At 45.7% G+C, this 27005-nt stretch overlaps 1 protein-coding gene across 4 annotated transcripts in view; it reads left to right on the forward strand.

The window, feature by feature from the left end:
• The window catches only part of ephb2a (eph receptor B2a), a 91403-nt gene that overhangs the window by 23454 nt on the left and 40944 nt on the right, over positions 1-27005 (forward strand). For all 4 annotated transcript variants that reach the window (XM_049017775.1, XM_049017776.1, XM_049017777.1 and 1 more), the window contains exons 2-3: positions 12202-12266; positions 16888-17572. In XM_049017775.1, coding sequence (XP_048873732.1) covers positions 12202-12266; positions 16888-17572 — 750 coding nt within the window. The remainder of the gene's footprint in view (positions 1-12201; positions 12267-16887; positions 17573-27005) is intronic.

Genomic DNA, 27005 nt, shown 5'->3' on the forward strand with positions numbered 1-27005 from the left:
CTAAAACTTTTGCAGCAATATCCACAAATGAACGCCGAGTCGAGTTAAGTGATTTTACCTCTCCTGTATGCGATAAATTCCGTTCACACATGTGATTTAACTTTAATGCAGATTTATTGGGATGTTATGAAGAAGAAGAGCTTGTTACCAACTTCTTTAAAATGGCATCACTCGTTATTATCGTAAAGAACGTCTTGTACTGGAGTGCGATTTTTACGCACCCATGAAGTCTACGCATTTCTGTCCAACTCTGCAAACCCCTCCCTGACTTATAATGTGAGGGCCACTTGGTTTGTGTCTCTCATTTTTTTGGCTGTGAGGAAAACAGGCCAGAAGATTGACTGATGGATAATTGGAGCCTTGTCTACCTCTGCTTGCCGGAGGATGATAGTGGACAAACTGTTGACAGCCACCAGAACAGCACCGGAATGAAATGTATCCATACGACTGTCCTCTACTGTTAAATACATGCATTCGTTTTTGATATTAGTGTCATATTGGTGACTAGGATGGCTTAAATACTGTCACGACCGACTATGACTACTGAATGGTCCACATGCAAATTTAAGAATGGAATCCTTGATATGTGTGGCGTCAGGGCAAGTTAATGTAACCTATACATTCGTCGTCACAGCAAAACAGAGTAACAGGTTCGTTGTACGCATCCTTCATCAGATGTTTTTGTTCTCACCGTTCAAAAGGAAATATTTTTTTCACAGTGCGACAAATTCTACAGAACCATAACGCAACCTTTTTGTAATAATGTAGCTGTTTTTGTGACGTATCTTCGTTACAGCGATCACATCACATTACTGCGGGTAGCGCTGTGTCCTCACGCTTCCAGGTTGCTGCCGGGTGCCCTGACTTCCTTCCTCTGTCCATAAACATACCACCTGGCTAGCCGGTGCCTTTATACTACCTGTTGTGGGTGTATGTAGACAGTGATGGACCTGCAGCCCCTGCCTTATGCTCCATGCTGCCCAGAATAGACCCCAGGCTCCTCCGGAACTCTGTGCAGCGTAAGTAGCCGGAAAATGTATACATGTATGTAAACGTGGTGCAATCCTTCCCAATTAGAAGCCGAAATCGTCAGAGGACTGAATACACCAGTGATCTAACAATTGCAGTGCCGCATTTATCGCAATATTAAAGTGATACCTGTAACAGTTATTCACTGCAGCATTTCCCAAGGGAAATAAATTCTGCCGCATTTTCAAGAATGTAATTGTGGGCAGAAGTTAAATGATGGGACTATCTTCATAGTCATATATATATAATTCTGATATATATATGTATATACACACACACGTATAAAGGTAAATTCTTCCACTTACCCCTATAATATATAACATACCGTTCTTCTTATTTCGATTAGTGAATAATCAATTAGGTAATAATATCTATGCAATCGGTTTATTCTTTATAGGAATGGATTACTGTGTTATTAAATACAGGGTTCACGTATCACCAAAGCTTTTTAGGTAGTTCGGGGTTCAGTGGTGAAATTGATTGGTTCGTTAAATGGCTCTCTGTAAACGTCGCCCCCCCTTCATTATTAGCAAGCGGACCATTGGTGGTATCTTGCCTGGGGTATGTGGGGGAGTGATGATGTTATCTGAGCGCCGGGCTTCTTCTCTGCCTACGGCTTCAGGCCCAGGCAGATGGCACCGCTGACATCGTGGGCCTGGCTGCTGACCTCCATGGTGGCTTCTGCCACACGGGTGTGAGAAACAGGAGCATTCCGGTCCCTTGGCGCGGATTCGGGGCCAATGAGCCTCCTCTCCTTTCCTGCCAGTAATTCCAGTGGCAGTGGCTCTTACGGCCGGCTGACGCCACTGCCTGATGGAGAACTCTGCCGAGATCCAGAGGCTGGCCAGAATCGCAGGCTTTTTGGGCTGAATTCAGATAGCTTAGTGTGTCATTTTCATCCTAATGGAGTGTTCTCTCATGCAAATTACCTTTGCCTGCCACAAGTACTAACTTGTGGATAGACCGAGTAGTGTTCTCCCATAATTCCAAGCTCTTCATGTAATATTTATGACCACCTTGTGACCTTAAAGAACAAATAACAATATTAGATCAAAGTGTAATGAGAATGTATACTCTACTTTGGAGATACATAAAGCCTCCATTTCAATTATCAGAAATAGCTTAAACCACAAGCTCATATTTCACGGAACGCAAATGGAATTAATTAGAATCAAACAATGACTATAAGAAGTCTCATTAAAGTAATGAGAATTAAAGTAGATAAGGAATATCAAGTGTTCTTGATTATAGAATGGAATTTACAAAGCCAGTAATGATTACACAAATTATATAACTGTCTATGAAATACTATGCCCTAATATTAATATTGCAGTATTTTCACACTACACCCTTATGCAATAATAAAAGCTTGATAATATGCCCAACAAATCCTTTTCTCCATAGTGGGAGACTGGAAGATTAGGCCTGGTTTCCTTCACAATATAGCAGTAAGATCTTAAAACGTTTACTTAAAATTTCTACTTGCCAGTATCCCTGTTGGAACCTCGTTCAGCTGACACTTCCTTATATAAAGCCTTTTCTTCCTGCTTCTTCTTTATGTTTTTGTAGATGAGTCCGGCACTTAGCTCTTCTTGAGCTGCGTGTCGCACAATGCTGCACCACATCTCAGGGAAGCCGTGTGACATTCTCGGCTCAGCCGCGAAAACGTGGCCCAAATGTCACAGGCAGCGGACACGTAGCTCGCCCGAGAGGTGTGGATCTCGGCTCCGCCGCGATGTGCCGGAGGACCAAGCCGTACCACTGTTAGGCCAGGAAGACGGGGACAGGCGCGTTGGTGCTGAGATTCTCAGCTTTGATGTGTTAACAACGGAACTTATCCCAGGGTTAGATGGGCAGTTGGTCAACCAAAAAATTATAATATTCACAATCCATAGCTATTTATTCTGTTTTCTGAAACACCCTGTCTGTCTTATTGCTCACAGCATGAGTCTTTATATGGTTGTGGTGAACCTTTAAGATATGACTGAACATCCATCCATCCATCCATCCATTTTCCAAACCCCTTATCCTTCTGGGTCATTGGGGGTCCGGAGCCTATCCCGGAAGCTATGGGCACGAGGCAGGGAACAACCCAGGACGGGGGGCCAGCCCATCACAGGGCAATGACTGAACATAAGGTATAATTTTTTTGCCGTGTGTTTTGAAGGGGTGCTTTGAGTAGCTTTGCTGCAAAGCAGCACACAGTGCACCTATTAATGTACCTCTGAGTAAGCGTGACTGTGTAGGTAACTGGGACCGTAGCTCTTTCCAGGATGATGGCTCTTGTTAGGGCGAGATGAATACACCATTGTTTGCTTGTGTAGATCACATACAGCAAAGGGGGCCTTGTTCTCCAGGCCAGGCTCTACCTCACGAGTTATAAATCTTCAGGAACCCAAAATTTATCCTAGTGCGTTATGCCCTGTGACCCAGGAGCAGGATGTGACTGAACATATTAACGAAGTTAAATGCTTGTCTGCCAAAGGTAGGAGAGCTGTGACTCAGCCTTGCTGCCCCCCCCCCCCCTTCCCCCAGCTAAGAGTAATTTCTAAATGTCTCCGACAAGCCGATTTTATCGCCACTATCACCTGCCTGTGAGGAAATGCTTCAAGCCATTCGACAGCTTATTTGCTTTCATTGGCATTTGTTGTGTTTTAAGGAGTGTCCTACAACAGGAGTGTACAAGAAATAGGAAATCTAGTTCTGTTACATGAGTGGTAGGGGGTCCCTGTTTCTGGTCAGCTTTTCTTTTGGGGGTCCCTGCTGTACAGGAAGGCCTGAGTGTTGATGTGTACCAAGACAGACTCTGTGATGATGGTCTCATCCAGCAACACAATCAAAACCAGCCGCAGGTGCCAGTCCCAGGAATAACTGTCACCCGTCAACTTTGTCAGCCCTAAGGAGGCATCTAAAATTACATACTTGTTTGCTGTGTAGTAGGCAAAATGTAGTATGCGAAGTGAGCAGTACCCGGTGCCCAGATGACATACTACATTCTGCGAAATTCCAAAGTGTGCAACTGATGGACGATACGCTATCCCACAAGGCCACTGGAGCTGCCATCAGAGACGAAGTATGTCATTGGCTCAGAAATGTTTGTCGAGGTGGCTAAGGAAGTGCTGTCTCGATATAAATGTGAGTTGAGAACAATACGCAGTTACCTAAGCTGACTCAAATATGCACTTTTTTCAGTGATAATTTTTAACATCCGAGTCACATAATATGCGACATGGTGACACCAGTATGTATGTGTGTGTGAGGTAGGCAGGTGTGTGAGGTAGGCAGGTGTGTGAGGTAGGCAGGTGTGTGAGGTAGGCAAGTGTGTGAGGTAGGCAGGTGTGTGAGGTAGGCAAGTGTGTGAGGTAGGCAAGTGTGCAGTAGGAAGGTGTGGTAGGTAGGTGTGCGGTAAACATGTGTATGTAGTAGGCAGGTGTGTGAGGTAGGCATGTGTGCAGTAGGAAGGTGTGCATTAGGCAGATGTGCGGTAAACGTGTGTGTAGTAGGCAGGTGTGTGAAGTAGGCATGTGTGCAGTAGGAAGGTGTGGTAGGCAGATGTGCATTAGGCAGATGTGTGGTAAACGTGTGTGTAGTAGGCAGGTGTGTGAGGTAGGCATGTGTGCATTAGGCAGGTGTGCATTAGGCAGGTGTGTGAGGTAGGCAAGTGTGCATTAGGCAGGTGTGCATTAGGCATGTGTGTACAGTAGGCAGGTGTGTGGTAGGTAGGACGGGGAGAAGCAGGGTGCAGGTCTGCATTCTTCTTTTGGGGTTGAGAGCTTTCGCGGTGCTCATGTCCCATCATTTAACAGCTTTTTGTGCATCTTCGAGCTGCCCACTTGGAATTTGCTGGGCCACTTTGTAGCAATGGTAACGTTTTGCACACATTTTGTCATGACTCAGTTTTGCACTGACAGCTAAGATGGTTCAGATTTCTAGACCCTGTCTCTTAATGAATCACGTCTTTAAGATGTTTCAAAGTGAGTGTTAACGGCGTATAATCAGTACCTCACAAAGACCGCGACCTGCCTGCCTGCCTGCCTGCCAGTCGTGTTAGGAAGTTGCGCATAAAGTTCTGTGGGTGTCTGGTGGCTTTTCTCTCTGCATTTCAGGGGACCTTGGTCTTTGAAAAACATCTGGAACAGCTGGCTGAAACTCTGCCACAGTGTTCAACATAAATGTGTCAACACAACCCCAAGCAGGAAAATAGGCACGGTTCCGCTGGGAGAACACAGCTTGATCTGGTTAACAGGGGTGTCCTGCTTCATATACCTGGCAGGAAGCTGACCCCACTCAGCCGAGGGTGGGGGCTCAGATCATGAAGGGTGAACCCAGAGTGCCGACATCGAATCTCGATCTTGCTGTTAGATAGCAAGTTGCGTCACATGCCTCTGTTATGACTTATTTGAACATATGATGCAGACCTCGAGACTTTGAGCACAAATCAGGAGGCTTCAATCACTTGGTCTCGCTTCGTCGGTACCGTCAAATGCATCAGAAAACTCCAAAACAAATGATTAATGACTAACTTGGGCTAAAAACATAGTGTAATGTAATCTTTCAGTTAATTACAAGCTACATGTGAATTTTGTCCTTTGGTTCCTGGTTATTATAAGAAGGAAGAAAGTTCGGTAACTCTAAAGTTACAATTTAGTAAGCTGTGGATTTTGAGCAGCATGTGATTTTGTTGTTAAACGCGGTTTTTTGAGATACAACTGACATTTCTTCCTTTCCATTGTAGGGTTTTCTGTTCCTGCCAGTTCAGTGTATCTCAGAGTGCAGACCTAGCGCGACCTTGCGTAAACTGAAATCAAAGGGAAGCTGAAACTATGAACGAAACAGTCTACTTTGGAACTTTGAGCTGCACCCATTAGCAAATAACTTCCAGAAAAATAGCAGTGCATAGATTTGATTAAAGACTGATGACAGCTGATTAAAAAAGCACAATGTTGCACACAAAACAATTTGAAATATTGCTGCAGTTTGCATTATGGGTGATTCGTTTAACTCTCAGTGGACTTTTGTTGAAGAGATGACGGCGTGTTGGAAAGCGTATAGGGCTGGGAATATGGAGAGCGTCCGACGGTGGCCCACCAGGCCAACGCTTAATCGATCCTCCTCAGAATCATGGGACAGCGTGCCATTCAAGTTGACGTCTTGCATTTCATCCATCCTCAGAGTCACAGTGATCTCTTTGCCTATTATGTATCACCAGTGAGCTAGCTTAACCCAAAGTCATTAAGGAGCCACTTTACATGGTATTCTGGGCATCGGGAAACTTCAGGAGAACCTCATCCTTCCTGAACCAACAGGCCACTCTTCCTGCACAGGCCACTGCCGATGGTTGGCACCTCTTTGCGCTCTGCCGCTCCACTTTCCAAACTATCGTATCGCGGCCTGGCTCTCCCCATCTTCCTTTCTCTGCCACAGTTTAAAATAATTCTCATCTCTCTAGCTCCTCTCAAAAGGATAATGGCTCCCCGAAGACTAATTCAGGGGGCGAAATACTGAAAAGAAGTCCAGCATGAGATCGATTTCCATAAAAGTCATTACGTAATGCCTTCGGGGTCTGAGACAAGGCCACGCTGTCCACTGATGCAGCATTCTGAAGAGGATTCCAGCCGTAATCTGTCATCCAATCAGCTGCAGTCACCCTAGAAGATGTCTGTGATGCTTCGTGCAAGTTCCTTCATCTGTCATTGGGTGTTGCGGCTGTTGTGCAGAGCGCTGTCCTATCAGTGATCGGCACAGTCACATGCGTGAGCCCTCCGCGTCGTTTTGAGGTTCTCGTGCGTTCTGTCAAATGCGTATCTCAGCAAACATCAGCTCATCAGGGAGATTTTGTGTCACCTGCACGACGTCGGACAGTGTGCCACCAAAAAACTAGCAGCGCCATTTCAGATATTGTTTAATGACATTCCGTTATACCTTTGAATAACTGACTTTGCCTGTCTCATGCGCTCAGTAAATAAGTGGTTTCTTCGAATCCCAGGTGCCACTGCAAACTCTCCCCTCTCCCCCAGAAATATACACATGAACTCATACACACACAGTTTTGTAAAAAATTTTTGTAGCACGGGAAATTTGACTTTAATCCAAAACTGAATGCCACTTCTATGGGGTGACAAAATGCCTTTACAGAATTTTGTATAAAAAATAAATTCATGAGAAGTAAAATTTTACGCACTGAATACAGGTCTGGAAAAACATCGACTGCCTCCCTAATGCCTGAAGCCGGGAAGCAGGTTGTACAGTCAGGAGCTGTAAGGTCCACAAATGGCAGCTCCTCACTGGTACCACGGCACCGTGTAGAATGAGCCATGAAGGTTGGAGCCCCTTACATTTTATATCTTCATTTCATGGTTCCAGCGCCTCTATAAATCGACCCTAAAATGTATGAAACACGCATATATTAATACCTTCATACCATCTGACTTTTTTCAGACACGCACTTACTGATCTATGAAATGACTTTATGTCAGTGTAATTGGACGGGTGACATTTTTGTGCCCGGCTCTGTCTGTGCATTAATAAGTTTTCAAGCTGTCTTATGTAAGCGGTTAGGAATTTTAAAATAAAAAATTTAAATTGCACAAATTTAAAGATTAACTCTGTCATTCCCTGCTGTACCCTTTATGGGAATGGGTCATGTTAGAATGATCTCACCAGGTGGAGGTACCAGACAGTATGATTACTGTGATGAGGGGTGGTACTGCGGGGGTACTCTGTAGCTCTGTGGGTCAGGACACTGTGACTGTGATCGGAAGCTTGTGGGTTTGAAGCCCGGGGTGAGATCACATCACCGCTGAATCTTTGAGCAAAGCCCCCTAACCCTCATTCGCTTAACCCAGCTTTCCCAAAATAATGTACATCGTTTTGGGTAATACAATCTACAAAATAAAAAAAAATGCAAGTGGTTCTCAGTGTCACACTTCCTGTGAACACAGAGCGTAAATATTTATGCATTTTCCACAAACGAACAGCAACAGTCTAATGGCCTCCAGTTCAGTACTTTAACCACTACGCCACCTGCCGTCTCATTTTATTAAAGTGGACATTAATCTGTCAGCTGCGGCTTGTAAGGTTGAAGCAGCCGCGCAAAACAGACGCAGCGACACGAAACAAACCAGTTTAGCTAAAAGAAAACAAACAAACACTTTTGTTTTGTATATCATCGCCAGCATCGGGGATGACACCTAACTAAACAAACAGCGTACACACACACACACACACACACACGGCCACGCGCAGCGGCACATTCATCAAATATAATTGCATACGGTGGGAAGCGGTCATGCTGTTAGCTGTAAGCGTCAGGGACAGAAAATGGGGGAAATGATAGATTTGAGCAAATAACGGCGGAGGATGTTCTGAGTGCGACTCGCGTTTTAGCCGCCGTGCGAGAAGGAAAGGGAAGAAAGTGAAAGACTATCCAGAGATGGACCTTCTGACCCCACAGAGTCCACCTGGCTGGGGCTTGGGGTTCCAGGCAGCTCCGGGCCGCGCTACCATCTGTCTCCCCTGGCCAGCTTACACCCCCCTGCCCTCCTACATACTCCCCCATTCAGCATAATGCTTCCAGCGGAGCCCCACCCTCTGGATACAGTAACCAGGTGCTCTGTGTCTCTGAGCATCTCTCCCTGAGCCTGGATCGTGCCAACATGTGTGTTTGTGGGGGGTGGGGGTAGGTGGGGGAGCCTGATGGGCAAATCATCAAATCGCCAAATCGTGCGTTTGGTTTGGGGGGGCATAGGGGTGACTGAGGGCTGTCTGGCTGGAGAAGACCTTGCGACGCGGGCAGGACCCGCAGCTGGCAGCGGCAAACAGCGGGTGGCCCTGGCCTCAGCGTGCCTCTCATCAACCCAAACGAACATCGCCGACTCGCACAGCGCCAATTTCACACCTCGCTGTCCTCCCAGGCACCTTCGTAGGCTTTTAACGAGCGGCAATTTAAACAGGTGCCACCTCGTTATCATCTGACTGAGACCTGGCATCCAGGCGATCCTTCGAAGGATTAATCCCTCATTAAGCTGCACGTCTGCTAATTTCGATCGTGACGTGCTTTGTTTACTGGGTGGTCGCCGTTTATGGGCTTGCTTGGTGGGGGGGCACATACTTTGGCTCTGACCTTCTGAAATCGAGAGCGTTAGGGAACGTGTCTAAAAATACAGTACGGTGTCTGCCCCTTTGAGAAAGAACATGGGGGTGTTTCTTTGAGGCTCGGGTTTGGGTCCTTGTTGACCTGCACGCTACGGCGATGTCGGCCTTCGCTTACTTCAGGTTCAGCTCTGTTCCGTAACATAGGATGGACTGCATCACCTGCTGATATAATAACCCTGTGCCTATGTCTATAACATAACAGGCCATAAAAGACGAAAGCTCATCACTTGAACAGTTCCTTCGCATGTGTAGTGACCCGTATTGAACAGAAGCTGTTACCAATTTGGTAATATTATGTATGCATGTTTTGCACAATTTGCACAGTATAACATGATTGTCTTTTCTGTTAATGGCCTGTTATTTATGTGTGTTTTCTTGTAAGTATCATGTTTTTCATTTTTATGAAACGTCTATTTTTATATGTGGAGAGTGAAGCGTCAGACCACGCCTCAGAACAAATGTGTCGGACATGGTTAATGCCCGTGATGATGTGAAGTGATCCGGATTCTGATTAAAACTCTCGCTTCCTGGAATCTGGCCTGGAATTTTATCCCTGTCCTAGTAATTCATCGCCACACGAGTGTAAATCCCGGAATGATTGACAGTCGTGCAGCAGCCCAGGTGCATCGACAGAATTCATCCCAGTGCTTTCGGGTTTTGGGGCAGGCAGTGGGGAGGGGTTTCTGGTGGCTGTGTGGGCGGAAGCGGGGGCGGGGCGGGGCGGGGGGGGCTTGGTGTGTTTTTACAATCCCAGCAGGGTGCTCGTCCCCCTATACTCCACGGTGTTCTCTGCAAACTGCCTATAAGTGGGTTATAACTCTTATTTTACACGTCCTAATTCTCATTATGCTGATGGGCTTCATTTGCGTTTCACAGAGTGACACCCAAAGGGGCCTCATCAATTTGCATTATGTGATATTATCGACAGCTATATACAAATGAAATTTAGCTGCCTAATTATACAAATGAGGCTGTTATGAAGCTTCCTATTATGTTTGAATGTAATGGTCTTTCAGAGACACTGAACAGATTCGGGTTGTTCCTCAAAAGAAAAAAACTCTCCTTGAAAGCAACGTTAATTAACAACAACTATTTAGTGGAATTAATGAAAGCCTTATTACACTTTTCCCTGCTTTTTACCTCTTGCTGTACCCCTTTTCAGCTCACAGACTTATAAGGGGGCATGTTTATCCCTACCGATGAATGACAGCAAGATGAATTATTATCAAAATGTCATTGTAGGAAGGTTACAGCCGTGCTGCTCAGAGATACACGCATCCCCAGTAGTGCTAATTAGTGTTTATGTTTTGCTAGCAGTGTGACCTCCAGAAAATGAGTAAATAATGCCTGTGACTTCCTCATTAGGTCATCATCATCATCAGCAGCAGCCGTAAGTAGCTTTGTCTTGTGAAACACAACTTTTCATCCAGTGAACCGCTGGACTTCAACGCCTTCGATAAAGTTAAAGATCAAACATTGGTACTGCTTTATAATAAGAATGAAGTTATGAAGTTATTGCTAATTGCTATACCAGCTAATTGACTTCTACTTTCTGTACCTGAACTATCCACCTCTGCTTATAACAGTTTTTTTTTAATTAATGAGCTATTACCATTTATAAGTGGCAAAAGGGAGCCTTATTGTAAAATGGCACCAAAATATTTTTGGATTTTTTTCCAGTTATACAGAATGTGGATGGTCGTCCGTTACTGTAGATCCAAAGATTTATATCAGTGTCTGGGAAAATCTCTCCAAATCCTTTTGTGACTATAGTACATTTGCTTTCAGCAAAACAAATATCTTAAGTAATCTTCTCCATCAGTCTGTCAGTACTAGTGAGTTTTCTGTAAACTGGGGAGTTGTCCAGGGCAGCGTTTCTTAGCCTGGTCCTCCGGGACCCGCAGACAGCCCACATTTTCGCTCCCTCCCAGCTCCCAACACACTTGTACCCAGCACTCAGTGTCCTCGATTGCTCGATCGGTTCAAGTACACTAGGAGCTGGGAGGGAGCAAAAATGTGGACTGTCTGCGGGTCCCTGAGTGTCGGGATCAGACACGGTGGGTCACGATGAGGGACTCCCCCCCCCCCACCTCAAAGAGGTCCATCTTTAACCTTAATAGCTGCAAGATTTTAGAGGTTGGTGGTCAGTCACTCTTCCATTAAACCGGTTTGTTGCAGACACAAGGCCAGGTTGTGCAAAAAATATCAAATAAAATAACAAAATAATCCCCACCTCACTCTCCCCCCTCCTGGAATTAGACTGAAGGCTAGCAGGCGTACTGCTTATTAGGAAACGATGTATAAATGTTTGCAGAGATAAACCTGCTAACCGAATCGTTTCCTCTGAAGCTTTTTTCCAGTTGTAATGATACTGTATGCATATTATCACACTTTGATAGCAAACTGGAAGTTTTGGAAGTGTTAGTTACTATCAAAAAGGGAAGTTTTAAGCAAAACATTTCTGACGCATATTGTGAATATGTGGCCACACCGTGACTGAAAAATCTGCTTGCAAACATGAAGACAGGTTTCCTGAGCGCTAGCAGTAAATCTTCATAGATTTTTCTGGACTTTTTCCTACCGCTCACTAAATTGATCACATTTCAGAGAACAGTTTCAGGGGTAGCTGTTCATAAACAGTAACGTAAAACTATTTGTAAAATTAAGCCCCTTCCATACTGCCTCTGTAGCTGTTATGGTAGGACACCGATATTAAATCCACATTGTTTATAAGTGTACATACACTTTATAGTTTGATGTGAAAATAATGGTCTACTTTTCCAAGCACTGACAGATTGTAAATGGTCAGACTGGGATAGTGGGGATTAGGAAGAGTAGTTAATGAATGCTCATGTATTTATAACAAAGCACATTGAGTGAGTTATATGAAATAACAGGTTGTCACACGGCTGTATTTGTGCAATCATTCGCATTGTGTTCGCCCGTAAGTGACATGACTTATCTTGTGTGTGAATTCATGTTCGGACTGAGCAAACCTTCTCCTCCCTGCTCTTGCAGAGACGTTAATGGACTCCACAACAGCTACGGCCGAGCTCGGGTGGACGGTGTACCCTACATCAGGGGTGAGTAAGGTTCACGAGTAGGTGGCGGTCAGTCTAAAGCACTACATGTAGTTTTTAATTGGATGTAGTAACGCATTCCCAACAGAAGTGTAAGGAAAGCAGAGCCCTGCTTTGTGTCAGGGTTAATAAATCTGTTAAGCTCTTAGAACTAATGTATGTATCCATATTCTTTATTTAAATTTAGTGGTGTAATGCTTAAGTAAATGTATCCATAGATCAAAGTCTGTACAGGAAGAAGCTACTATATGTTGTAACACCTTTGTCAGACTAGATCAATTTCGGTGATTCTCTGATTTCGTTTATCAGCTCCAGAAAGTATTGACTGCAAATTAACCTTCGGTTATTAATAAGTGAAAAACATCTACAATCTCATTTATTAGTGTTCTGCCTATCATTTTTTATTTGTACAACTATCCAGTATTATAACCAGTTTCATGTTATTTGTTACTTAAAATATCCCCCCAGTAAGAGTTCCCATTTGCCTAGGATATTTGTGTTCGTTTTTCTTTTTTTTTTAACTATTAAAATTGTGGCCAGTTTTGTAGTTGGTGTCAGTGGGAGTAAAATGCATGCATAGATTTAATTGGAAGATAAAACTGTTGATCCAGTTTACAGCATGAGAATCTTGGAGTATTAAAAACGTTAATCATCCAAGCATTTGGCAAAAAGCCTGTACTCCTTACTGAAATGTCACTTTTCTTTGCAGAGACAGAGTGAGAATGTGGGTTTATGTTATATCGAAAGAAGGTGATTGTTTTTCAAATGGTGCTTGCAAAGACACATGAACATGATATTGCAGAGACTCTCTGGGCAGATGGCCTTGCAGTCATTCTATATCATACGGATTTACATTCTCTTTACCTGCTGGTGTAACATCAGGAAACTGGAAAGATCATTATATATAATTAATGCAGGATACAATAACTGGAGTCATGAACATGCAAAAACACACACACAGACACACACACACACAAGTTTATAATTGTATCTTTGTGGGAACTCTCCATTCATTTCTATGGGGAAAACTCTAATCCCAACATGACAGCCCAAACCCCCAAACAGCCATAACCTTAACCATAAGTAACCAGACAAAATACGAGAATTTTGGCAGCTTTTTGCATTCAGATCTTTGTGGGGACCTGAAAAATGATCACAACATCAGAATATCAGGTTTTTATTACATTGTGGGGGACATTTGGTCCCCACAATGTAATATAAACCAAATCCACACACACACACACACCCACCTTTTGCCCCCTCTGACTAGATTTATCACACTCCTTAAAGCTTTAGAGCACCCTTTCTGGGTTGGTTGCTCATAAACAGGAAATGTCCTTTCAGTATAATGATCTCCTCATTGTTGGCCCTCTGCTGTTTTGACAGATTAGAGAGAAGCAGAGGCGTGTTTTTAAAAGGAAGCTGAGCGTTCGCCCTCGTAAGGCCCATGTTCATTGACGGGAACACCAATCATACTGCAAACGATGCACTAGTTACTCTTCTCTGCTATTAATAAATTCTGACTATTAGGCTGTCCAGAAACCTCTTCCTGCTCTGGCGTTGGTTACTGGTCTCCCAGATCCTTTTACTGTATTTCAAATATTTTTATGTTCATGGATGTTCGAATACTTCTGGCTGGTACAAAATAACGGAAGACAGAAACAGGGTCAGTAAAAATGGTCAGGGCTTGGGGTCGCTTTTGTCCAGGAGCTCTGCGTAGTTGGGTTCCCGGCACCTGGTGATCGCTTTCGCACTGAACGTGCTCTGCGTGAGCCAAAATATGTAATTACACTCCGAAGAGTCGTAGAAGCCTTCGAAATTTTGCACAAAGTGAAATACCAGGTGCTGCTGACAGAGTGGCTTTGCGACGCTCGTATCTGCTCGCGTCTCCTGTTCTTCCTCACGCGCTTCATTTATTCGCTTCTGATCCATCTCTAATTTTCTCATCTTTTTTTTTTTTTTTTTTTGTTATGCAGTCTGGGACAGCTATATTGGGAAGAGCGCTGTATAAAATCGTATTTGAATGGTGTGATGCTGAAGAGAGGGCAGAGTGTGTTTTATTTATATGCCCCTGCTGCGCTATGAGAGCGGAGAAAGCTCTCTGAGGGCGACCACAAAGAGCACGACAGGTCCCCGTAGCCCGAGGACGGAGGCCTGCTTCGGATCTCCCCCGGCTCCCCGAGGCTGGGAATTCAGCAGCTGCTCCGTTGCCCAGTCCCGCCGTCACCCCCGCAGGAGAACCGCCGAGCCCCGACGAGTTCCCACGACTCGCAGCGGGGGCAGCGTAGCTGCAGCAGGCTTACTTTGTTATTCCCTTTTCCTTTTCTTGTTCATTTGGTCAAAGTAGAATCAAAAACCGTTTAGGAGCCCCTTCCAGGGAAGGAGCGCGGACGCTGTATCGAGCAGAGGGGAGCAGGCCCAGCTCCGAAGCTTTCAAACAAAAAAGGAAATATTTACATTTTTAATAATGCTGAAAATCAACAAGCACAGGGGTGTAGTCATTATTATTATTATGACTAACAATCGGCGAGAGAGATTTGTAATTACAAGTTAGTTTTTTTTTGTCTAATTGTTCGGTGCCATGAGGATTTTCTGGCTGAAATATTTGCGGAGACAACACAAGAGTGGCCTTCTGCTGGGGGGCATAAAGCCTGCTACTTAGTCCCTTTGACTCATGAAAAGCTTTCATCGCAGCGATGTGTGTTCCTTCCATTTGCGACACTGCAGCCTGCTGTTTGTTTTTCATTGTGGTTCTGTGTGGGAGAGCTACGCTCGGAGTGGAGGAGAAACGCCCGTCTTGCTTATTGTAATTCCTGGCACCTGATAGGTTAACACCTGGCTTAAGCCCCGCCCCTCTCTTACAGAAGGGTGTCAATCTTTTTCTGCCTTTGTATTTTGAAGGGCTCTCGATGAGGGCAAATAAATTCTAAGTATAGCTTAAAATAGTGGTCTGGGCAGTCCGTGAGAAATTCCGAGTTAGAGGTAATGATAGAATAATCCCAAAAAAATTGCAAGCTACTCTCTTCTTCAGTCAGCAGAATGAGCGTAAGTGTTCGGTGTGATGTTGAGAGACAGGTCGTTCCCTCCACAGCATCTGAAGCCTCTAATGGCTCCGCTACCAATCAGCTCGTCCTTGCACCCGGAACCCCAAGGCCGCCCTCTAATGGCCACTCGAGGAGCCGCGCGCTGACGATGACGGGGCGGTCTGTGTGCCTGCCTCTTGCTCATGTCGCGTTCCATCTGGGTTCCCCTGGCTGCTTTCTGTCAAAGCAGCAGCACATTGAAAGGCGTCTTCCATCGACGTGTATGGCTTCGCTGCCCTTCGTGTTCCCCCTACTCCCTTCAATCAGGCCTGCCCCCCTTTGCACTGTGTTTTAATTTAATCTGTCAAATGCGTTTGCCCCCCAGGAAGAGGATGCTGCACCTCTTGTCCCTGGCGTCCCATTGCGGCAGGCTTTCTGAAAAGAGCACCGTTCTGCAGGAGCAGATGTGTGACACACGCTGGCAGTGACCCCAACTTGTTCATTCATAGTCTCTATTAAGCAGCACGATGCCCCCCCCCACCCCCCCCGCCCCCGTAAACTACATCTATTGGTGACAGTCTAGTCCTCAGCTTCGCATTACATCAAGCAGCAGTGTATGACATCGTCAATAATTTATTACGATTGTTATTTGTTTAATATGACTATTTAGATGCATTCATTATTTATAATTTGGCTAGTAAGCATAATGTAGAATGTATAAGCAGTCGATGCAGGTTTAATTTGTTAATCTAGTCTTCATTCACAAATTCGTGTTTCACTGATAAAATCGCATACGGTCTATCCTTTATAAGGCTTACTTGTATTTTTTTTTGCGACAGATAATCGCTGACCTTTAGTTGATTTAACTGGACAGATTTGCCCAGAAACCATGCTTTTACTCATGATTGGCTGCAGAAGATAAGTATAAATATTGCCAGTTGGAAAGACCCATTTTCGTTGCTGTATTTAGGCCTATAGCCATATTCTTTTTACAAAAAGCTTTTGTCATTTGCCAGGCCTGGTGGAAAAAAAATACACACACAGACACACACAGGCACACACAGACACACACACACACACAATTTATACATGCAATTTTTTGTTTAATCTTACCACTAATTACGAGTGCTGTAACTACTTTCCAGAGCATTTAATGGCTTTTTAATTCACATACAGTCACAGCAGTTGTTTGGGAAGCCATATCCTCCATGTTCATCACATTCTGCCTAAGCTGGAGCTTTCCTACAGCCAGACGAGCCAGCGAGCGCCTCTGTCACAAACGGATGGTGTTGCTTTGCCAACAGCGTCGTTTTTCCCTTATGCCAGGTTCCAGCTATTTGGATGTAGATACCGAAGACTGTGCTGTGTGCCGTCGTTTCGTGTGTCATTCAAGATGATTTCCCTGTTATACTAAAATGCTGTTGTGTTTTCATCTCAGCAGGTATATATGACACTTAAATACCTCCTTTTACAGTATGTAAATGTCCATTTGTAAGGAGCATGTTTGAAAAGCCCCGTCAGATCTTAGCGCCGTGCATTCTGTGGAAGCAGGCCAGGTGTGCGCTTAGCGGAGCTCTCACCCACGTTTGTCTGGCCCACAGTGGGAGGAAGTCAGCGGCTACGATGTCAACATGAACACCATCCGTACCTACCAGGTGTGCAACGTCCGCGACGGCAGCCAGAACAACTGGGTGCGCACTAAGTACATCCGTCGGCACGGCGCACTGCGCGTCCACGTGGAGATGAAGTTCTCGGTGCGTGACTGCGGCAGCATCCCTAACATGCCGGGCTCCTGCAAGGAGACCTTCAACCTCTACTACTACGAGTCGGACACAGACTCGGCCACCAAGACCTTCCCGGCCTGGATGGAGAACCCCTGGGTTAAGGTGGACACCATCGCGGCCGACGAGAGCTTCTCGCAGGTGGATCTGGGCGGCCGGGTGATGAAGATCAACACAGAGGTGCGCAGTTTCGGGCCCATGTCCCGCCAAGGCTTCTATCTGGCCTTCCAGGACTACGGCGGCTGCATGTCGCTCATCGCCGTGCGCGTCTTCTACCGCAAGTGTCCCCGCGTCATCCAGAACGGGGCAGTGTTCCAGGAGACCCTGTCCGGGGCAGAGAGTACCTCACTGGAGGTGGCCCGCGGCGTCTGCATAGCCAACAGCGAGGAGGTGGACGTGCCCATCAAGCTGTACTGCAACGCCGATGGCGAGTGGATGGTTCCCATTGGACGCTGCATGTGCAAAGCCGGCCACGAACCGGTGGAAAACGGCACGGTGTGCAGAGGTAAGACCGGCCGAGTGCGTGCCTGTTTGTCCACTCTTCCTGTAAGGGCGACGCTTTGAGAAACGTCAGAAGCTCTGTAAGGGCCTTTGGAGGGCAGTGTTGGCTGCGTGCTTGATTGTCATGGCGATGCTTTGAGAAACCGTATGTATGGGATGTGGGATGATCCGGCCGCCCCAGGTAAGCGCTGTTGCTCCTGAAGCCGGTCCGCTTGACAGGTGCTGAAGACGGGCACAGCTGGATGGAGCGGAACTTTCCGGGTGTAATTCTCCAGGCTATGAGGGATCATGTGAGACACTGGCGTTGGTGTCTCAGCAGCAATGCCACCCTCCCCACAAAACCAATTTCACAGTGACTGATGCAGTACATTGTACAATTAACGTTATAATTACAGCGCTGTCGCTGTCCTCCGTGGTGACGTCTGAGTTTTCATTCCGTTTCAAGTTGCAAAAGGAAGATTGCTTCTCGTCTAATTATAATCACTTCCGAGGACAGCAAACCCCCCCTCGTCTGTCAGGACCCGTGTGCCTTTTAAAACATAAATTCACTGTTATTAAAAATGACCCTCCCTTTTTTGGAGGTTAAATCCCCGGGGTGCTGCATGTTCAATTTCAGTGTGTTTATGTGAGCACAAGTGTCAATTAATTAATCAAACTGTAATTTTAAAAGGATCACAAATTCATTAGGGTTTGTTGCAGATATTATTCAATATTACATAGAATGCACACTTATCAGAAGGTCCCTGTTTTCAATATCTCGGTTGATCTCACTTGAACTGAACAGATTATGGGACTACAAGTTGAGTATTAATTGGTAAATTGCCTGTGGGCTCAGCTGAGATATTTAGATTTTTTTTGTATGTTTTCAATTTAATACTGCAGAAAGGCTCATATTAAACTGGAGATTTTATTTTTGGCTTGCAGATTTTCAGTGCCAGTTGCCTTCCTTGCCTTACAGGCTCCGCGCTGCTTCGTGTCTTGGGTCTGGAAATACTACCACAAGAAGCAATATAATTTTATTATTATCTAATGATATAATAATAACCCAAACCCAAACGACTTCCATGTGCTTATAGGAACACCAAAGGCAGCATTATAAGGTACATAGTCACTGTGGAACCACAAAATATGCAAAGGTTTTCTGTTTTTTCCAGTCGATTTCCTTGGTAATAAGTAGCTCAATAGGAAACCATATTCAATATTCTACTAAATCTTAACTAAAACTTTTGAAATTACCTGAGAAACATGCTTTCATTTTCTTTTCCATTCTGTAAACCCTGAAAAGTGAAGCCTTGACTTATTTTGTTCACATGCAGTGTAGACTGTGCTGCCCCCCCACGCCCCCCCCGGGGAGGGGCTCGGATTCCTGGCCTGCTCTGTCTATGGGGAATTTGTATGTTCATCGTGTCACATGGGTTTTCACATTAAATCCAGTTCAATTAAATTTTATATGCTTAGCGCATCTTCACAACATTAAAGTGTCTCAAAGTGCTTTACACTGTTCCTGACCAAAGCCCCCAGTGAGCAAGCGAGAGGTGGCAAGGAAAAACTCCCTAGAAGGAATAAACCTTGGGAGGAACCAGACTCAAAGGGAGAGCCCATCCTTCAGGGGCCGAAAGGAAGTCAAATGAACGAGATGGCAAAGTCCTAATTTACACAATCCAAATTTGAAGATTTGAATGGGATTCCAGTTTACTTCTGCAGTCCAAGACATGCAGATAGGTGAATATATGTCTCTAAACGCTTAATTCTTAGATAAATTAATTTATACTTGTTTTTGTTTTTTTCTTTAGTTTTTTTTGTGTAAAATTCAGTCAATAAACAGTTTAGAATGTATTATGTAAAGGCTTCCTGTTTGGAGATAATAAGTGAATATGAATAGAAGTTACTGATTACCTTTGGTAATCTCAAAAGTTTGGGAGACTCTTGGAGCGAGTTTTATTTGAGATCCTTTTCCAGGTCTAATGATTATGGATGTTGGAGAGATGGATGGGTGGATTATTACAGGATTTCAAAACACTTTCATATGTTTTCATGTCTTGTAAACTTGGCACTGAAAGTGTTAAAGCCAGGCTTGTTCCTCCAGCCTTATGAAACCCAGCTCTGGCCAAATGAAAAAAATGAGTCTCGCAAAAGAGTCTGATCAGATTATCCCTGCATGTAAATCAAAGCATTGATGGAGATCAATCCCGGTCAGCACTAATGTATTTCTAACTAAATTAAGTAGCAGAACATCCTTGAAGTGATTTTTTAAAGAGTTTGGTGGGACCCATATATGAGTATGTCTGCCAAAAGGACACGATTTGGGGCAGTGGTGTCTTAAGGGTTGGGGAAGCTCACTTGTAGATTGAAAGATTGCTGGTTTCCAATCCCCCACCAGCAAGGCACCACTGAGGTACCCTGAGCAAGCACTGCTCCCCCCTGCTACAGTATGTCACGATGTCACATATGGGTTAAACGCAGAGGACACATATACTAAGTTGTGCAGTAAAGTTATTCAACATAAGCATAAAAACATGACCAAATGCTCTTCCGGGTGCCAGGATTTCAGTGCACTGTCAGATGTTTGAGCTCAGTCAGTGTAAACTCAGCCAGCATATAACCAATTAACGTTTTCTTAATGATTATTCATTGATTTGCATATGTAACATTTTTAAGACTGAAAAATAGTGAGCATGACCCTACACGAGTGGTTTGAAGCTGGGTGGATGGATGGATGGAATCAATAAGAATGGTCCTATTTTATCCCGTTTGGTCATGTACTTTTGGTTTAACTCATCGGCCACATGTGACTTGCATGCGAATATTACTCTGCTCCAGTGCAGACAGCAGTGAGAATCACAGCAGTAACAGAATCCCAATGATGATGGATTTACGGATCAGATTTTACATGTCAGGTTAAATCTGTATTGAATGGATTTGTTGTTGTTGCTCATGAACGCAACAAAATGGAGATGATGATATTTAGACAGTCTCTCTCAGCCATGTGCTGAAAAATAACAGGCCTGCGAAGAGTGACAGTACTTCCGCGGAAATGAGCATTACCTCCTTCCTAATGATTTCATTCACTTATATATTTTACATCCCAGTCGTGCTTTATCCATTATATTGTCATATCTGTTCACGTTGCTAGACACGGAAAGCTGTCTGTGGTATGACTTCAAAACCAATTCAATCTAACATCGTTACAATTATACTACGGACACTGTACAGAAAGTGCAATCGCAGGTCAGTGGGCGGTAATGTACCTTTGGTTTTGACTTTCTGAATTTGTCCCGTCCTCTCCTGTGTCTTCATGGGTTTCTCCAGGGTATTTCAGCTTCCTCTGGAAGTCCCAAAATATATGGTTAGACAAATGCTTGTGTCTAAATTGCCCATGGTGTGTGTGGGTGTGTGTGTGTGAGTGAGTGTCCTTCCTGTGATGGACAGGAAAGAGGTCCGGGGCACCCTCTGCCTTTAGGCCTGTGCGTCCTGAGATGAGCTTCCTCAGATGGGCTTCCAGAGATCGATATCCAGAGATGGACTTGCTAAGATGGGCTTGCTGAGATAAGCTTCCATATATGGGTTTCATGAAATAGGCTTCCTGAAATGGGCTTCTTGAAATGGGCTTCATGAAATAGGCTTCCTGAAATGGGCTTCATGAAATAGGCTTCCTGAAATGGGCTTCATGAAATAGGCTTCCTGAAATGGGCTTCATGAAATAGGCTTCCTGAAATGGGCTTCATGAAATGGGCTTCATGAAATAGGCTTCCTGAAATGGGCTTCCTCAGATGGGCTTCCTGAAATGGGCTTCCTCAGATAGGCTTGCTGACATGGGCTTCCAGAGGTGGGTTTCCTGACATAGGCTTCAGATTTCACTGATTGTGGGGTGGGGTTCATCCTTAGCACATTTCACCAACCAGGGACTTTGTCTGGGCCCCCTTGTGCCGATCCGTACCCTAGGCAGCTGCCCAGTTTGCCTTTGCCTAGATCCAGCCCTTCATATTTGAATGAAACGAATAAACCCTCCAGCGTAGCGCAGAAATGGTTGGGTGCAGTTAGCTGTGAAAATTACAGGCTTGGATGTGTGAGTTATGGGAGCGCAAGTGGTCGGCGGTTGGATATTGTTTCGATGTGACATCCGTATTCTGAACTGCTCATCCAGAGTGGCAGTGAGTGCGGAGCCTATCCCAAGAGGAGCCGGGCTCGTAGGGGGTGGGATGCCGGTCCATCGCAAACAGACACCATCAGTCACACGGAAAGGCAAAATTCAACAGTTCACCTAAGAGCCTGTAGTTGGGTTGCTGGAGGAAACATGCACAGTCTCCAGGATTATGTGGACTTTGGAGGTGTGAGCAAGCGTGCTGCGCTCTGAGCCAGCAGTGTAACAAAACTGAAAGAATCAACGATGGCTGTGACAGTCTGCTGAATTATTCGCAGCATTTTATGCATCAGACTTGGGTTCTTCCCTTGTTCCCTGGTTGACGTCGGCCCTGTCTGAGACGGCCGTGTCTGCTGTCTCTGGATGCCCATAAGAACGCGGCACCCGAACCACATCTTCAGTCGGTTTCAGAATCGAGGTCAGCCTCGTCGAGATGCCGACGGTCCCGTTCATTTTTGGGAAAAGGGGTCGCCTGATAAACGGATGGATTATGCGTGACTCTCGAACCACATGCCCCCGTCCGCTCTGCTTCAAACGGAAGATGATAAGAATAGGAAAAGGCACCAGAGATGAGAGACGCTGCAGACGGCGAGACGGACGGCGAGACGGACGGCCCTCTAGTGCGCGGAGCCGGCAAGCTGCTCAAACTGGGAAAGCAGGTTAATGGGCAGCGAGACACCAGCATGCATCCTAATGAAATGCAGTCAGAATGGCTTCTGTTGATGTTTGCTAATGACAGATGAGTGATACTGCTACCCATAAACAGACTCATTGTGCACGACACAGGAGCCGTGAATGTAGCTGTAGGTCTTATCCAGCGTGTGCCTCGGCTGTCATGGCAACCAAGTCAGTCACATGGTCACCTTATAATGCCCACTGTTAAAATGACTGACCATGCCCCCCCTTTGTGCGTTTGGTTCCTGCATCATATGATAAAACTTACAGGGGGGGCCGTAATCTCTGCATGGTTTTGAGGTTGGCTGTCGGGAGGTGTTAACCTAGCGCTTGCCTCTTTGGCTAAAAGCCCAATGGGCTCCCAATAGTCACTCTGCCCGCTCCTGTGCCCCTGGCCACCAGGGGGCTCTGACCTTTACCTTATCTGAAGCTTGTTCAGAAGCACCTCTGCTTGAAAAGTACATAGGTTTGGGCTGGGTGTGTGTGTGTGTGGGGGGGGTGACGGCACAGAGGGATCAGGCAGATGACGTTTCCTGCGGGGTGAGCTGGGAGGGCCCCGGCGATCAGCCTGTCTTCACATCATCCCTCACACCACAGCGCCCCCCCCCCCCCCCCCCAGCTGCATTCATGCACGTCCTCTGATTTATGTCCTGTTAAGGTGCTCAGCCCCAGGAAGGGAGGGTTGTGAGGCTGTTCATCTCATTCCAGTTGAGGCAAAGTCCTGGCATCCATCAGAACAGACATGTGGCTGGTGGGGAAATTATTCCCAGCGATCAGCTTCTTAAGATGGAGCCCCTACATGACAAATGCTTCGCTTCTGTTCCTGTCCATGTTGTTGTCTCGGGTATTATGCACATTCTACGCAGCGTCCAGTTCATTCAATACGAGGGCAATTTGGTGATTGTACATAATAATGTTATTCATGGATAATAAAGTCAGGAATGGGGACGTTGGAGGGGCATGGTGCCCTGGCAGATTCAGGGGGCCCTGCACTTTACAGGGTGGTGGGGGGGGGGGCACATTTACTAGCTATACTCCTGCCCAGCCCCCCCCCCCAGTCTCAAAGCAAACTTAGAAACATGCTTCATGATATCTAGTCCACAAAGGGAGCCTTATTGTAAAATGGTACCAAAATATTTTTTGACTTTTACTCTCTGGATCTAAATTACCCACCTCTGCTTGGGGTTTTAAGCTCAATGCCACAAAAATACTAATTTCTTTTACATTTGTCCCTGTCATCCCTTCCTTTCTTTTCCAGAGAGAAAGCACACAGTCCCTCTTTCTCTCTCTCTCTCTCTCTCTCTCTCTCTCTCTCTCTCTCCCTCTCTCTCTCTAATGCATGCTGATGATTTCTTTAATAGGCTTTGTGTCCCCTCAAGCCTCGGGGACTCAGCTGATAAGCCACTGCAGTAAAATTATTGTTTAATCTCACCCTAAAAAAACAGGCATGTACAGCATACACAGTGCCGAGTTCCGCGTGAGCCTTATCACACCCCAGTTCTGTGCTCTGTGCTGCCTGGGATCGGCCCCTGACGCCCCCCCCCCCAATCTCTCTACTGGATGAGTGAGTGGAACATGGATGCTCGATTATGCTGCATTGAAATGCTTGGTTGGTGCTTATACCAAAGGCACCAAGTGATTTAATCCATTGCGTTTATCTTCCGTTTCTTGCGGAGATGTTCGGCAGTGGCGTCCTCCCTGAACTCCAGCTGCCACTCTTCAGACATCACTTTAGATGAGCCAACGATGGCCTTACTGTATGTTACACAGTTGAAGCATTAATTAGGCTGCCTTTCGGATATTACACGTCCATTCTTTGACATATTAACCCTAATTAAGTTAATCTGATGTCTTTTATTCTGACATGTTCGGTACTCTCCGGTGGTCACATGACAACATTTAAAGGACTGACTGGAGAATGACGGTAATGACAGTGATTTGGTCCCTATTAGTGTTAAAACCAAACCAACGCCCTTGATTTGTCATGTAGCCTTTAATACATCTATCATCAGGGCTTGTTTTCAGTCAAAGTAATTATACTGCATTCTTTATTAATGATTGAATTCTAGCTGTAAGGATCACAGTATGAAGTAAATCCCTGCAAATGCTTTGACGGCACCAGTGACCCTACAGGGTGTGAAAAGCTGCCTGGTGTTTGCAGACTGTGGCTGGCATGAAGCGTGATGTGAAAATGCGGGGTGTGATTCCGCGAGGACGTCCCGTGGGCCACGCCACCGTGCCACGTATCCGGATTGGCCTGCACCTTTGCTGAGGAATGAAAAGGGATGCAGTGTATCTCCGGCTGGATCCCCATCTCCCCCCCCCCACTTGATGGGATGCAGGTGTCCTGTTGTCATCAATGGCGTGGGGGGGCTGATCAAAGTCTGGGTGGGACTTTCCTCCACGGCCGTCAGTCTGCGGCAGGCAGGCGCCGAGCCGGATCTGTGTCCTCCTACCGGAGTCTGCTAGGTCGCCTATCATGCACCCCCCCTTGCTGCTCAGGTTATAAACTGCAGTTACTGTTAAAGCATGAGGCAATGAGCAAGTGCACAGCTGCAAGTGACGCCTGGAGATGGGGCTTTGAAGCTTATCTGGGAGCCCTTCTCAAAGCCCGGAGATGGTCTTCTCACGATCTTTATCAGAGGAACCAAGGCGTGTGGGCACCTGGGGGGAGGGGCAGATGGGACATGTACCCCCCAAAATTTTATGCGACTTCATTTGTCCCATTCAAAAAATATGTTTTGCCCCCCCCCCCCAGACTGAGCGGGTGTGGAGACTCACAGGCATCCAGAAGCAGCAGAAACAGGGGGGGGCCAGGGAGAAAGGGATGTACCAAATTCGGGGGTAGCTTTGTACAAGGCTGACACCCCTGCATTCTGGGACCCCCCCTGTATCTGGGTGGGGCTGGTTTTCACTGATGAAAGATTTTGACTTTTTGACTTTGAGTCACTCCTGAAGATCCACTCTTCTGTCTGGTAGCCCAGGCATTATGCTTATTGTCCAGTTGAAGTTTGAATTTCTAACCCATTTTCAGTCTTTCTGAAGATGTCATCAGAGTCCTCCATGGAGTCTCCCTCTATTTGGCTCCGCCCATCCTTCCCTGTCCCTGCGGATACGAAACATCCCCATAGCTTGATACTCCCACCACCCTGCCTCACAGCCGTTTTGGCGATGGCCTGTGTTGTATTGTCTCCACATGCAGTGTTACGCATTTATTTGTTCATAAAACCTTCTGAAACTTTGTTGCAGGTGTTTCTTGGCAAACTCCTGATGGACCTTTCTGGGAAATGGCTCTCACGCCATCTGCCTGTACAGGCGTGATATAAGCAGTATGTTTTGATATTGTTGTATGATGCACATCTTGTCGTCCTTTGGTCCTAAGGCACTGTAGGATTCCCGGTGGCCTCTCTGACCAATTTTTTTCTCCTACAATCTCTCGGGTATAATGGGCACCCTAGTTCTGCAGTCTGCAGGTGGTGCGTGTTTGCACTTCCTACTTTTTAAGGATAAACTTTCTAAGTGTCTTCAAAGCCTTGGGAATTGTGCTACATCCTTCACCTGACATGTACCTTCCCGCAGCTTTACCGCAGACTTGTTTTAGAGGATCTGTGGAACCCATACTGCTGTCTTTATGCATGACTGCACTTGCAATCTGAAGGACCACAGTAAACAGCTGCTTTTAAGTTAATTGCAGTGATTCCACACAGGTGTTGAGCAATGAAGTTAGTATGTGATCATGAAGGCAGGCGAAGAGCAACTTTCTTTATTGGAGGAACTATAATTGAAACAAAAGCACACTGGAAAAGTCACAAAATAACACCAGGAGGGGTCATAACTAAACAGGGGTAAGTATTATAAGCAGAACCACTGATAAATCTACAAAGGGAACCGGGCAACACAGGGAACAGAACCTCAGAAACAGATCAAGTAACAACACACAGTAACATTAACACAGTGACCCACTCAGGAATAGAAGACAGGCAAGCACTTAAATACGCTCAGATGACGGGTTAACGCAAGGCAGGCAAACTGTAACAGAATCAACCAATCAAAAGGGACACAGGTTAACAGGAAACAAGCAGAATCAGCAACACTAACGAACACAGAAAAAGGGAATCATAACAAACTCTAAGGGAAAACAACATTAGGAGAAATCAGCACAACTAAAACAGAACATGACCAAGACAGGGGCGGAGAGCCATAAGCAAGACAAATTAAACAGTGATAAACAATATCAAACTCTAGAGATAAAACAATTATCAGTAATCAACCGGTGAGGCTGGTCAGAGGCCAGTCTCAAACCCACAACCGCCAGTGAGGTGTGGGGAATGGTGGCCAACCACTTAGTCTGTTAAGCGGCATGGTAGCCCAGGGAGCAAGCGCACATACTAGGGACTACGGGCTACGCGACAGAGGAGGGAACAGGATGACCAGCGACACCTCCTGGCCAAATAGGGACAGGGCCACAGACTGACCCTGATGTTGCTGTTAGGTCCTCAGCAATGTACGAAAATGGCATTGTACATTTTGTAGGAAAGGGCGGGGCATTGGCAATTTCTTGGGTCTCTGGTTTAGGTTTCTGGCAGCCCTGCTGACCTGCAGTGTGCCTCTCGGAGAGCGA

Source organism: Brienomyrus brachyistius, chromosome 6, assembly GCF_023856365.1.
Source record: "Brienomyrus brachyistius isolate T26 chromosome 6, BBRACH_0.4, whole genome shotgun sequence".
In the NCBI taxonomy this organism is placed as follows: domain Eukaryota; kingdom Metazoa; phylum Chordata; class Actinopteri; order Osteoglossiformes; family Mormyridae; genus Brienomyrus; species Brienomyrus brachyistius.